Genomic DNA, 15,701 nt, shown 5'->3' with positions numbered 1-15,701 from the left:
AGTGTCGCTAAAAGTTAATGCTCTATCATGTTGGAAATATCCCCAACACCAAACCCAACCCTAAACCTACCTGATAGTGTTAGCAAATGCAAAAGTCATATTGTTGATTCTTATTGTTGATGCGGCAGTATTTTGACTATTGACTTTTGGATTTGAGCTGTTTTGCTGAACCGTAGTTTCACGGGGTTCGTACCGGAGCTCTTCATCTCTCAAGTGCACCGCCGTATCGCCTGAGCTACCGAACAAACCTACTGGATTAGAAAACTAATGCATATGAAGCTGTATATATATGACGAGACGTTCAAAAATACCAGTTTTCAAATCTTGCAGCATGTTAAAATTGTTTTGAATTCATAACATAATATTCCTCAAGTAATTGTGCGAAAATTAGGCTTTATTAATTAAAACTGTGAACCTGCAAATCATACTTTGTGTGAAAAGGAATAAAAGTTGTGGGAGTTTTACTGCCTCTAGTGTTAATTTCAACTAGAAACTGCAGCGATTCGTCTGTATAGGAACGTTTTTTGAGTTTCGCAGAAATGTAGGTATATTTCCAATGAGCCTATGTTGGATAATAATCAGAAATGTTTCTTGAGCAGCAAATCAGCATATTTGAATGATTTCTGAAGGATCATGTGACACTGAAGACTGGAGTAATGATGCTGACAATGAACATAAATAACAACATTTTAAAATATATTAAAATAGAAAACTGCTATTTTAAATTGCAATACTATTTCACAATATTAACATTTTACTGTAATTTTGATCAAATAAACACAGCCTTGCTGAACAATATTTCAAAAACCCAAACATTTGAAGGACTATGGTAGTGTTGGTTAAGAAAATATGTTGGCATTGTCTTAGAATCTGTCTAGCCAGATGCTTTGCATCAGGGCAGATACGTTTGGCAAATAGTTAAGATTGTGTTTGGTAGCTCATAGTTCTCAGGCCAGGCCTCTGGCTGGCACAGGCGTCTGTTGGCAGGAGTTATATCTCAGGCCTAGATTTGGCCGATGGGCTGCTCATCTCTGCCAGGGGTTTTTCATCTTGCTTCTCGGCAGGGCTCCCCAAACAACACTTGTTTACAAACACACGGCCTGTTGAGATCCTGGTGCTGGCAGTCATTCGGGGCCGGAGTGGAGGAGATGACCTTTCTTACCCAGATGAAAACCACGGCCCGGCATGCTAACTTCAATTAAATCACATGCAAATATTTGCTTGGAAGATTCCGCCTACACAAAACCCAATACTGCCTGCAGTCAGTGTTGATGTTTTTGATTTTTGATGCTGCTCACGCTAAGCTGGATTCTTGTTGACAGCTGCGATTAACTAAGCTAAGTTGGTTGTGTAAAAAAAACATGAGTTCGGTGTGGAAGTAGTGACATTTCATGCTGTTTCTTCGGCTGGCGCAGATATCAAGCCTTTGCGAGTTTGAAGATTCTCACACTAGATGAAGGCAACACTTCCCATTTGGAGGCATTAATCAGAGTGCGATCATCACACTTCCTCTGACACGCTTCCCAAAGAAGGCTGCCGCTCCATCTGTTAATGAACTGAGAGGCGGCACTTTGGCGGGACCTTTGCACTGTGAGCTGTCACTGGTGATGAGACTGTCGAGGACTTTTTGCATTTCATAGCTGACTGTGTTTCGTTTCGGAACTCAGAGTGTTTTGATTTATTGACTGTGGTCTTTTGGCTGTGGTCAAGCTGTTGAATACACAGTATCTGGTTTTATCACATTTATTAGACGGTCCACAATGTATTCCGCAAAGCATGCTACTGTAGATGAAATTTCTCACTGAGCTAAAAATAGGACTGTGAAATTTCACACAGAGGAAGGTTTCGCTGCTTTTGTGCTGTCATATAGGTCTACACCAAATCTGCACACATTTTTACATTTGCTGTGTTGGTTTTAAGGGAATATCTGTGGAATTAGATGCTAAATGGATTTCTGTATGTTGAAATGGGGTTTACACTTACATGTAACAAAGTATGATAAAAAAAAAATCCAAAATACTCTATATGTTAAAACATTTCATGTAATTTTACAGTAAAATACAGTTAAATGAAACATTTTTGGAATTGTGAAAGCTGTGTAACCATAATGGTGTTTTGTGTTTGTGTGTATGACCACTTGCCACTCATGTGACTTTCTCTTTTTCACCTGTGTTTTTAAGGTGGAATTCAGTATTTTTTTTAAGAAAGATTTAACACTTTACAATAAACTTCCTTACTACTACATTAGTTAACAATAACTATCAATGTAAAATTATTCTAAAACATTAATTAATCATAGTTAATGTTAATACCAACACTAATGCATTTTGAAAATCTAATTTTAAATGTTTTCATCAATTGTATTTATTTATTTATTTGTTTGTTTATTGTATGTAAAGTTCTGGCAACCACAGCTTTTTTTTTTTTTTACTGTAAATTTTATGGATTCTTTTTTTGTTTGTTTGTTTGTTTTTACAGTATATGACCAAACCCTGAACTGCACGTTAAAGAAACAGTTCACACAAAAATGAAAATTCTGTCATCATTTACTCACTTTTTCCAAACCTATATTGAATATTTTTTTAATCATAAAAGCAAGCATGTCCCTTTGCATTAAATGGCTTAATTTGTACGGGCTGATTTTGTGATGTCTTTATGTACTTTTTGAAGCTTAAAAAAGTAGGTTTTGGACATAAAATACGTATTATAAATATATTTAATGTGATTTGAATGGCATGAGTGCGAGCAAATAGTGACAGAATTTAAATTTGTGGGTGAGTTACCCTTTTAAACTTCAGCAGAAAGATCCAACAGACTTACATTGAAAGAGAAACTCAAGCCACATCTAAGGACCACATTATCAAAGAAACTCAGTGGTTCTTCAAAATAAACAGAGACATATATAACATGCAATGTGTGCGTTCAGATTCGGTGTAAATCTGCGGGCCGTTCTGTGGGCAAAGATTTTGCGTCGGCCTACCTACATTTGTGCGTTTGGATATATATTCTCACTCTCTGTCACACAGCATGACTATTTTGTTTGATGGATCCCCTGCTGATGTTTTTGTTTCTTGCCATCACCAATATAGATCAAAATTCCCTGTTCTGACCTTAAGGATTATTGAGAATCAATTGGACATAAAATACGTATTATAAATATATTTAATGTGATTTGAATGGCATGAGTGCGAGCAAATAGTGACAGAATTTAAATTTGTGGGTGAGTTACCCTTTTAAACTTCAGCAGAAAGATCCAACAGACTTACATTGAAAGAGAAACTCAAGATCTATCTAAGGACCACATTATCAAAGAAACTCAGTGGTTCTTCAAAATAAACAGAGACATATATAACATGCAATGTGTGCGTTCAGATTCGGTGTAAATCTGCGGGCCGTTCTGTGGGCAAAGATTTTGCGTTGGCCTACCTACATTTGTGCGTTTGGATATATATTCTCACTCTCTGTCACACAGCATGACTATGTTGTTTGATGGATCCCCTGCTGAGGTTTTTGTTTCTTGCCATCACCAATATAGATCAAAATTCCCTGTGCTGACCTTAAGGATTATTGAGAATCAATAACTCAAAGGGCCGTGTCTCCCGCCTGACTGAAAGTCAAACATTTAACAGGTTTCCAGACCGTTTAAGTGGCCCATCTACCTCTCTTCTCCTGCAGGCCTGAAGATCAGGTTGCCAAGTATACCGTTTCAAGGCTTTTAAGATAGGAATGATTACAGTTTTGTCTGAGCAGAAAGGATACAGTTACTCTTTGTTTGGGAAAGAGAGGATGGGGGGAAAAAAGACTTTTCTTTGCTTTCCTATCATGGGCTTCTATTGAGCTATTGGATCAGCGCCTGAGGGATCGTCCGGAGAACTTAAACGCGATTTATCTCATGGACACAGTCCGACACTTCTGTTGAGGAATATAAAGCCGGGTTTGATTTCAGCGCTCCACGTATAGACAGATAGGGGCTTTTTTAAATATGTGTTCTCATATTAGTGACACCAAACACAGCTGTTTGGGAGGAAAACTGAGAAGCAGAAGAGAAAGAATTGGGAAAATCAACAACTGAATTTAAAGTTTTTGCTTTGCGATATGTTTTGTGTGTTTATTCTACACAGGATGTGAGTTTTACGAGCTTTTCTTAGAATTCCTACGGTGCAATATAACTAGTAACAGTATAAAGTCTGTCTCAGATTTATATAACGTAATATCCCAAATAGCCACATAGTATATAATATACATCATTACATAAGATGCAAAAAATGCATGATACCTCATTTTAGCAGTCAAAAAAAAAAGCATTATATAAGATTTGTGTAAAGAAGAATCAAATTTGTTCTTTTAGTTGGACTATTTTGAATCAAGTTGATTCACAAAACCAGTCTGAATGGTTCATATATATATATATATACCATTTGGACTGATCTGGTTCTTGAGTGAGTCATTGAATTAAATTTGCTCCTTAAAATGTTCTTGGCATATAGTGCATGCCTTGTATGGACTATGTTTATGATATAGTTCTGATAGTAATACATTGCTTTTGTGTCCTTTTTTCAAGTTTACATCATTTTACCAGTCGGATTTTGTCTCAATTCTTTTTAAAACATCCTACAATTATAATTGCTTATGTAAATTAAATAAAAACATAAATAAAATAAAATAAAATAAAAAACTAAAATAATAAAATTTAATTAAATTAACTAGTAATGATTTTCCACAATAATATTTTGTTAATTTTAATTAGCTAATTTTTTTAAATATGTATATTTAAATATATAGTAATAGTTTTATTTAAAAATATTGTAATTTTTAAATAGTTATTTTAAATATTTATTTTTCATTATAAATTAGATTTGTTATATATATATATATATATATATATAGAGAGAGAGAGAGAGAGAGAGACTTCAGGTTATACATTATAGAGATTTTTAGGTACAAACATGCAACTTGAAATATGTGTAATGCTTTATTTAGCAATATAAACTCTTGCTACGTTGGTATATTAACATTATATCAGTTAATGAAATTACGGTATTTAACTGTAAATTTAAGTTAAAAACTAAAACGTTGCTACCGTATTTCTTACGGTAAAATTCTGGCAACCACAGCTGCCGGTTTTTTACCGTAAATTTTACGGAATTTTTTTTAAAGTGTAGAGTTTAAACTCCACCATAATATAATATTGTGAATTGATTCTAAGTAGTAACATTCATACTCTTTTATGGACAAATGATATAAACTATAAAACAATTTCATACTTGTTGAGAGTGATGTCATGTCTGGGACTTTATGGGAAGGAGGTAAATCAGGACAGATTTCACCATGCATTTTTCATCTTCGATAATTAGGTTGTACAAACATTAAAGCATGTCATTGCCCGAATCCACGTTCAAAGCGTTTTCTCAAAGCGATAGAATAGTTAAGATGAAAGGCATTCTCTCTGATTGTCTCTGCCACTGAAGTGTGGAATATTTCATATTTCTGAATGGCTTGTTCTCTGAACTTTATGAAACTCATTCAAGTAATTAGCACAATATGATATCTTCATTTAATTAGGAATAGCCGAGGGGTTGGACTTATCAAATATAAGTCTCAAGTATATAGACTTAGAAAAATCCTCAAATGACAATTACAGCACATTGCATCAAGGCTTCACTGCATCACGCAAGAAAATACATGTTCTGCTTGATTTGAGGTGAAAAGTAAGGTGAGATGTAACCGTTTTGTTCCCAGCTCCGTCTCCTATAACCGTGGTGAAGAAAGGCAAGATGGCGAAGAATAGCATCGCAGTGTCCTGGCAAGAACCCGACCGACCCAACGGCATCATCCTGGAGTATGAGATCAAGTATTTTGAGAAGGTAAATACTGCATGCTGTAAACATTCCCAGGTTACATTTCAGCCCAAAATCAAAAGAAACAAAGAAAGACAATTCGATATTGCTTAAAAAGATATGCTACAGATCTAATGTCACTTCTGCTCACCAGGACTGCATTTATTTGATTTAAAAAAAAAAAAATACAGTAAAAAACTGTAAAATTGTGAAATAGTATTACGATTAAAAATAACTGTTTGTATGTATGTTACAATTTAATTTATTTCTGTGATCAAAGTTGAATTTGCAGCATCATTACTCCAGTCTTAAGTGTCACATGATCCTTCAGAAATCATTTGAATATGCTGGTTTTCTGCTCAAGAAATATTTCTGATTATTAGCATTGTTGAAAACAGCTGCACGTCTTAATGTTTTTGAGAAAACCATGATACATTGACATTCAAAGCTTTTTGGTAAGATTTATTGAAAGATGCATTTTTTGCAGAATAAAAGTGACAGTAAATACATTTACACTGAAAAAAATATATATTCATTGAATGTGCTATTTTTTTTTTAAGGTAAGTGGTTGCAATCAATGTATTTTAGCTACATTTAAATAAACAAATTTAGTTGACTAACTTGCAACATTTTTTATTTTTTTTTAAATGTAGCTAAAATAAATTGTTTGCAACCACTTACCTTGAAAAAAAATAGTATCATTTTTTTCAGTGTATGTGGTGCAAAATACTTATATTTTTAAATAAATACTATTATTTTGAATTTTCTATTCCTCAAATAATCCTGAAAAATCATAACATGTTCTGTATACATTTAAAAAAATAAAATAAAAATGTTTAGTAGGAAAAAAGAAAAACATGAATTTCAGAATTTGTAGGATTTTTGGTAACACTTTACAATGAGGTTCCATATGTTAGCTATATTTAATGCATCAAAACTAACAGTGAGCAATGGCTTGTTATAGTATTTATTCATCTTTGTTAACATTAACAAAAATACAACTGTTCCATGTGCATACATATTAGCTCAGTTCCATTATTAGATACAACTTTTTGATTTTAATAATGTATTAGTAAATGTTGGAATCAATATCAACTAAGATTATAAATGCTAAAATGCTCTAGAACTATTTTTTCATTGTTAGTTTATGTTAACTAATGAAGTTAACAAATGTTAACCAAATGAACATTATTGTAAAGTGTTACTTATTTATTAATTAATTAATTAATTTATTTATTTATTTATTTATTTATTTCAATTAATTTATTTTTTATTAATTAATTAATTAATTTATTATTTATTTCTATTGATTAATTAATTAATTAATTAATTTATTTATTTATTTATTTTACAGAGGCCCCTGAAAACTCAGTGATCATGTTTTACAGCCTGATTTGAAAATGTTGCAAAGAACTAAATGACCCATAAATCTGATTTTGACCTTGAGTTGCCATTGTCAGTGTCACAAATTTGCTTACATTAGATTAGAAAAAGTGTAGATTACCCCTTCTTCATCTTTATTTTAGATTTTGTTCACGTTTTCTCCCTTAAAAATAAATAAATAAATAAATAAAGCTTTGGGCCACCATAGTCTAATAATTTACTGGTTGTGCTTTTCCATTGCAGCTACAGTGATTGAAAACTGGAGCTTTTAGGCTTCAAAAAAGATGCAAAAATGCTAGACAAGTATCTAATATTTACATACAGAATTATCTAATTTCTAAAGAAAACAATTATTTAATTTGGATATTTTGAATGAAATTTACAGAACTAAAAAAAAAACAAAAAAAACAATCTGAATGTTTTTCTTCTGGTTCTCACAGCGCAACTATCACAGTTTCCCCGACAGGGCAACTCATACAAATGCATACGAAATAAGGTCAGCCATAAAAATAACCATGTGCACACTTTATAATCGTTAAAGTTTCACTACGTTTATTTAGTAAATCATGAAAGTAGTTTTTAACACCAAACAAGGATTAGTGCTGATGTACGTTGTTAGTAAATCTGGCCTTTGCTGTCCATTTACAAGCTTGAAATCTCTAGTCCACAGTCATTGTCAATGCATGGAAAACAGTGACCAGTATACTATTCGAAATTCCTCCAGGAGACATCTGTGCAACATCATGAGTTGGTTGAGTAGATGATGACAGGATTCATCCTCTAATGAAGTGGCGTTACAGCAGCAGGGCTGTCGTTGGGCGTCTCAGTCGACCACCCCGCTGGCGACAATCCTCACAAAGCCCGAAACTAAATCCCCTCTCCGATCGCGTCTCTGATTGCTGCTCACCTCGCAGCATTTGCTGCTTGCTTTGTTGAGCCATTTAAAGACAGAATACGTCTGTAAACGAGCCTCAGCTCCTCATGACCTCAGTGTTTTAAAGCGTTCTGTGAAACAATGATACGATGCACTTAGAAGACGAAAAAAGCTATGAAGACCCGTGGTCGCTCGTATGAAAGCTAATGGACGGAGCACTTAACACAGGGCTTTAAAACAAATCCAATGAAGACCGTGAAACCGATCCTCACTACTGGCCACAGCACACACACTTTGCCTTTCTCTCATGGGACAGAAGGCCTTTATCCCTCGTTCACTCGCTCTCTGACCGTTTTTGTCTTCTCTTGTCTTCTGGTGGCTCTGTAGGATCAGGAAACAAGCTACACCATCATCAAGTCAAAGGAGACGGATGTTTTGGTGGATGGCCTTAAACCTTCCTCAGCGTACATCTTTCAAATCAGAGCGCGCACCTCCGCGGGCTACGGAGGCTTCAGCCGCCGCTTTGAGTTTGAAACAAGCCCTTACTGTAAGTGAAACATTTTTAAAAAATGTTAAATTGATGAGCCACAGTCAAAAAAAAAAAGGTCATTGTAAAATAACTCAAAATAACTTGATGGTTTCAGATTGTTGGGGTTTTCTCAACTATTCTCTTAAAAATGGCCTTAAGTAACACTAATTTGTCTGCATTATTGGTCATAAAATCTCATCTGATCTTCATCAAAGTGACAAGTATAGACAAAAACAATGTGCTTAAGCTAACAACAAACAAACAGGTATAATCTTTTTTTGTCTTTATTAAACACATTCCATTAAACATGTATAGTGTTGTGGAAAATGTAAGTGAGCTTTACCTCGTTGTGACTGCCTGCATTCTATTTTCTGCCTATTTATGTACATTTTTGAGCATCAGCGAATGTTTTCAATAGTTGTTATAGTTGTGTATGAGCCTATCAGTTGTCCTCAGAGTAAATAAATGGATCTCAGACTCATATAATCACTATTGTGAAAGGTTAAAACATGCAGAAAATGCTATATATAATGCTATACTTCAGATCAGAAGTATAGATCAGATCATAGATCACTAAAGATCAGATGACATACCAATTATACCAATTAATGCAAAAAACAATTGATTCCAATGGGTTCACATACTTTTTCTTATCACTATATATTCATTAATTGGACATTTATGTATAGGTTATAGGATATAATAGGATTATATGTGAATTGAACGATGCTATTTTTGTTTCTGAAGGCGCAATTACCTTACAAAGCAAAGATATATGAGAGGTTTGGATAGGCTTCAATGCTTGAGATGCAAACTTTGGGAACACGGATGCATATCAAAACAAAACAAAACAAAAAATAACAAAAGTCAGCAAACATTGAAACAATAATCCAATAACAGTAACAGCATAATTTATTAATCTATTGCAACTCATGCTGGGAACTCACAAACCCACTTCAACAACATTGTTCTATTTAAAATTCTTTGTTCAGACAACTGTGTTTGATTAGTTGGGACATTATGGATAATTCTGCATCTCTAACATGGATTTTTATATAGTTTTATGTCATTCTTAGCATTTGTGATTTAAAAGATCCCATAAACTGGAAAATTTGTAAAACATTTTTATAGTGTGCACATCTACGTCCTCACATCAACTAAATTTTGTATTAACATGCCACATACAGTAGTGTTGGGTGTGTGTAATATTGGATGTCACACTCTACACTTACAATTATTCCTTATGAATTTAGCAAGAAACAAGGTAGTGATTGTGATGAACTCTCAAACCGTGCTCTTGTGTTTCTCTGGTGTCTGTTCCAGCAGTAGCGGCCTCCAGTGATCAGGGTCAGGTGCCCATCATCGCTGTCGCTGTTACTGTGGCCATCATCCTCATCGCATTGGTCACAGGTTTCCTGATGAGTGGCAGGTAAGAACACGTCATAACAAAATCCAAGTGGCTTTTATTTGAAAGATCCATTCCAGAACAATCCATAATGAACTATTTCACAATTGTTTGCTATAAATGATGATTATTTTTTTTTAAATCATAACAAGTAGGGCTGCAACAACTAGTCAAACTAATAATGAAACTAATCAACACTGATTATCAGTTAATCACATGTGTGCACTGTGCACAGAAAATCCATCAGTCTGGCATGTGACTTTACAGTAGTGAATAAGCATTTCTATGGACAAAACGCATCTGGAAAACAGTGGAGCTCTCAGAGTGGGCTGCTACAGGAAAAGTCATAAACATGACGAGACATGCTTTATATCAAGCGCTTCAAACAAACATATAGGATTTAGCACGGCTTGCCTGTCAGTTGCTTTGACAGATAAGTGTGATGTTTGATGCATGTGAGACTTGATTTCCTCATAACATAACTTATGTCTTACAGTTCGATCCTTATCTGCAAATGTTAGAAAGTCAACTGCATATTTCAGTTTTGCATAAAGGCTTTTACTAACAGCCAGGGAGAATCCATTAAACTTTACTAAAAGAGCACAGATGAAGCACAATACAATGCAATACAAAGTAAGTAAGCAAGTAAATAAATATTGCTGCATTAAATATGCATTTTAGACACTTAATGTATGTTTAAAATATTACAGTATTGTTTTCCCCTTGAGGACAACATTGGATACGTGTAAATAAATAAATTGTGAGACTTGATTTCCTCATAACATAACTTATGTCTTACAGTTCGATCCTTATCTGCAAATGTTAGAAAGTCAACTGCATATTTCAGTTTTGCATAAAGGCTTTTACTAACAGCCAGGGAGAATCCATTAAACTTTATTAAAAGAGCACAGATGAAGCACAATACAATGCAATACAAAGTAAGTAAGTAAGCAAGTAAATAAATATTGCTGCATTAAATATGCATTTTAGACAATGTATGTTTAAAATATTACAGTATTGTTTTCCCCTTGAGGACAACATTGGATAAGTGTAAATAAATAAATAAGGCTTTTTGAAAAAAAAGATTAGCAAAATAATCTTAAGTAATAGATCTAATCACAAGTTATTATAATAAAACAATAGATAAATCAAGACAAAAGTGATAAAAAGACTGAAATTCACTTAATTACTACATTTTTGTTACTAAAGTAAAACTGGGGTAAGTTGTCATCAGAAGGAAAATGACTGGAGGAATCTGAAAGCGTCTTACAATATTGGAAGGAGGCCTCATATCTTTTGAAATTTTGCTGATTATAACCTAATAACTGTGGTATTTGCCTAAGACTAACCACATCATGTACAGAAATTTCTACTAAAGTTCACAAAATTAGAAACATAGGAGGGAAAAAAGGGAATTACATAATTATCTGTATCTGTACATTACATAATTATTAAATATCTGTAATTATAGCTGTTAAAATGCAATATATAAGTGTTTACACAGCTTTATGTACAGCCATGTGAATACATTTAAATCCATTATAAATCAATTTATCTGTCAGTTTTAGCTGTCATGTATTGAGCTAGTTAAAGACCTCACATATGTGTCTATATCTCTGATCACTGGCCTCAGTTCTACAGTAAGGAGAATATGTGCCTGTTCGCTTCTTAATGTAAACAGCGTTGGGAGATTTGTTTGCACGATCACAAAACACAATGGCAGAGCCAGATGAGGAGCCAACAGCAATATCCTGTTTCATACATGCTGTCCTATTTAGCATTTCAGGCACAACATTTTAAAATGAGACAGTAATGCATGCTATTGTCCTCGCTGGCTAGAGGAAACAAACTGAGATGTGCTCTGTCTATCTATAATAAACAGTCCGCAATTTACTGGAATTATGCTGGGAGTGCAGTAGGTGCAGACATAAATGTGTGTTCATGTTTGTTTGCGCTTATGAAATGCTAAGTTTATTTGAAATAGATGAAATATTGAGTTTGAAATTAAAAGAGTGATTGTCTAGAAAAATAATTTCCTGCGTCCAAGGAATATATACATGAACTTAAGCTGTAAATGTTTGATTTAACGGCAAAACAGCTCTATTCTACCTCTGAAAAACATTCATTCATTCATTCATTCGTTTGTTTGTTTATTCATTTATTTATTCATTTATTTATTTGTTTGTTTGTTTCAAACAAGTACATGTTTGATTGGACAGCACAATATCTCAATTCTACCTCTGAAGAACATTCACTGTTAGCATTAGCTTTAGCATTGAAATCCATAAGCTGTAGCGCGCCTCTGGCAGATCAAACTCATGGAGAGCAGGGAATGAAACAGAGCAGTCTTTCATATAAATCCACTCGGAAAACAAGGCAGGATAACTCAGGAATCATGCAAGCAAACGTGTAACATAGACAATAACTGGCAAATGAACTGGGGAGAACTCAGGACTTAAGCTGTCCTCGCGCCATAAACAGTCCAACAGAGGAGGGAGGGTGGGGGTTCAGAAGGCAGGCGTGGGGCAGGCTAGAGGCAGGCAATGGGAAAGGGGCATAGTTCATTAGGCCAGGGCGGAGTAGATGGAGGGAGGAGCCAGGGAGGAGCCCGGAGCAGGAGGAGCCAGGTGGGTAACCAGAGACCAGCCAGGATAGCGACCCACGGTGGAGGCGACGGTGGGAGAAGCCATGGTGGAGATGGGGCAGTGATGAGGAGGAGCCCAGGATGGAGAAGGAGAGCTGCAGCGCTAGGGTGACACCGAGGATCTGGAGGGCCAAGGCAGAGCTGGTGGCTCAGGCAACCAAGGTGGAGGAGAAGACAGGGATCCGGAAGACCACGTCGGAGCTGAAGCGTCAGAGGACCAAGGTGGAGCCGGAGGGAGGGAGGAGTCCGGCAGAGCCAGCGGGACGGAGTGATGAGGTGAAGCCAGAGGAGTGGAGTCCCGAGGCGACGGATGGTCGACGACTAACCAAGGTGGAGCCGGAGGGACGAGGCAGTCCGGTGAAGCCAGTGGGATGCTGGGCCACGGTGGAGACGAGGGAGCTAGGATCCAAGGTGGAGCCGATGGATCGAAGGACCGATGTGGATTCCAGGACTCGGAGGCTGGAGGCAGAGACAGGGGATCCTCATGCCTAGGCGGAGCTGGAGACTGGAAGTCCAGAGGCAGATCAGAGCTCCCAGATTGGACTGACTGAGGGTGAGCTGAGGGACTGACAGGCACCAGCGGAGATAGGGCTGAGGAACTATCTGGTTTTAGAGGAGGCGGGAGAGGGAGGCTGGGTGAGCGCTTAGGAGACACAGGAGAGCTGGATGGAACCAGCGGAGACTCAGGAGAGCTGGTCATTACCACCCCCAAACCAGTCTATCAAATCCTCTTGATTAAAACAGTCCATTAATTCCTCAAAATAGCTCCCAGAGACCAGTTGCAGCTCACCCTCAGTAGTGGGAATGTGGACAGGACTTCCCTCCAAGACCTTGATCTCCACGAGGACTCCCACGGCGATACACGGCGTTGCTGGCTCACACACCTGGTCAGTCGCGTCGTCGAGCTCAGGTTCCGGGGCGATGTTCCGCTCTGTCGATTTATTCGGTGCTGGCGCTTTAATCGCGGTGGGTTCTGGCTCTGTGGCTGCGGTGGGCTCTGGCGCATGCTCCGTGCAGCGGGATGAAGACTGGCTGGGCTCTGGGTCGGGAATGATCTAAAGACTGATCAGTCTTTAATATAGATCCACTCAGAAAACAGGCAGGATTACTCAGGAATCATGCAAGCAAACGTGTAACATAGACAATAACTGGCAAATGAACTGGGGAGAACTCAGGACTTAACAACACAGGGACTAATGGGATAATTAATGAGACAACATGTGGGAACAATGAACTGATGAAGACACAGGCAAAACCAGGTCACAACAGAAACTCAAAACACAGACATGTAACATAAGCATCTATGTTTTGTTTAGTTTTTTTCAAATGGAAGTACACAACTTAACGTTTTATTTCATCAGAATACACGGCTACTTCCCTTGTGGAAAATAAGTACACTTTAGCCTATTTAGGCAAGGCAAGGAAAATTACTGGAAGATATATTTATATTAAATACATAAGATTAATATTTTTAATATGCTTTTGCGATCTGAAGTACATTACAAATGCTCATTCAATACAATTAAGTAAACTTTTTCAAGGGTTTGAATGTCTGTCAGTAGAGAACTAGCTAACGCTAACCTCAAACAATGTTGGTCTCTCGTCACCCTTCACCCTTGAACCGAGTTGCAGCTTTTAATTTGATGCTGTCAAGTCCTCATCGAGATTGACGATTGGCACGAAAGCAAGACCTCAAGCAGACATCCGCCAGCTGAATTCTCACAAGCCACTTGAAAGGCAGTTGAATTGTTTAAGCAAGGGTTAAGGATGTCCCTCAAGAGTGCGACAGTTTCAGGCAATTACTCTTAAAGTGTATATCAGTGTATCACAAGGGCCACAGCCTTGACACTTCCTTCACCTTTCATGTCACAGATGGGTTTGAAGCACGCTCTCTCTTGCCGGAAGCAATCAGGGTTGTTAATAGCCTCTTTGGCCTTACAGCAGGCTGTCTGGAGAACAAGCTCCTGCTGGACAGGGCTGTTAGTAAAGCTGTCAGAGAACCATCCTCGCAGACATTTGAAGGTGATGCTGTGAAGATTTTGGGTTGAGTCGAGGACATTGGCTAAGGATGTACACAAATTCACACTTTATTATTTTGCCTACATTTATTTGACCAAAAATACCAGAAATATTATGAAATATTATTCTCATTTAAAATAACAGTTTTCTAATGTAATATATTGTGAAAATTAATTTATTTCTGTAATGCAAAGCTGAATTTCAACATCATTACTCCAGTCTTCAGTGTGACATGATCTTTCAGAAATCATTCTAATATGATTTGCTGCTCAAATAAATAAATACATCAATCAATAAAGATAAATAAGCAAATAAATAAATATGATCACTGTTGAAAACAGCTGATATTTAATGTTTGCATATTCTTATATACTGTATTTCTGATGCTTTTATACATGGTTGTTGAATGTAAAGACAGTTCATAAAGAATTGTTTCTTTTTTTCCATTATAAACATATTTACTGACACTTTTTGATCAATTTAACATGTCCCTTGAAAAATATAATTAATTTCTTGCAAACAACAACTACAAAACTATAATAACAAATATTACCGGTACATTAAAAAAAAAAAAAAAATAGACTAGTGTTTATTTTATGCTTACCAAGTTCGTAAAACAGTAATATTCTGAAATAGTATTACAATTTAAAATAGCTGTTTTCTATTTGAATATATTTTAAATGCAATTTGTCCCTGTGATGCAAAGCTGAATTTCCGGCAGCATTTTTGCTGTGTATTTTAAATAAATACATGCAGCCTTATAAACAAATAAAGCTTATACTACTCTGAAGATTTTGGTTTCTTAGCTTAATATGTCAGATTAAGTGACAGCACAGAGGTCCAATCAAATTCATCAGAAGAAAGTGGAGCAAAGGAAGAGGCGGGGCTTCAGGGTTGACATGCTGGTCAGACTCATCAGCTCTGCATGTATATCTCCCCTGAGCCTGCAGCCACACAGCCAAATCCCACAGGACACACACACACACACACACACACACACACACACACAT

General features: G+C 36.3%; 1 protein-coding gene across 1 annotated transcript in view; it reads left to right on the top strand.

Annotated features, from left to right (window-relative positions):
- LOC107709147 (ephrin type-A receptor 5-like) overlaps nt 1–15,701 on the top strand; it is a 129,042-nt gene that overhangs the window by 99,973 nt on the left and 13,368 nt on the right. The window contains exons 7-9 of the mRNA XM_016513559.1: nt 5,740–5,864; nt 8,482–8,641; nt 9,947–10,052. Of these exons, the coding sequence (XP_016369045.1) occupies nt 5,740–5,864; nt 8,482–8,641; nt 9,947–10,052 (391 nt within the window). The remainder of the gene's footprint in view (nt 1–5,739; nt 5,865–8,481; nt 8,642–9,946; nt 10,053–15,701) is intronic.

This window comes from Sinocyclocheilus rhinocerous, unplaced genomic scaffold, assembly GCF_001515625.1.
Source record: "Sinocyclocheilus rhinocerous isolate Xijiao unplaced genomic scaffold, SAMN03320098_v1.1 scaffold3311, whole genome shotgun sequence".
NCBI lineage: Eukaryota > Metazoa > Chordata > Actinopteri > Cypriniformes > Cyprinidae > Sinocyclocheilus > Sinocyclocheilus rhinocerous.
The sequence above is the reverse complement of the archived record's forward strand: the minus strand, read 5'-3'. Positions and strand labels throughout refer to the sequence as shown.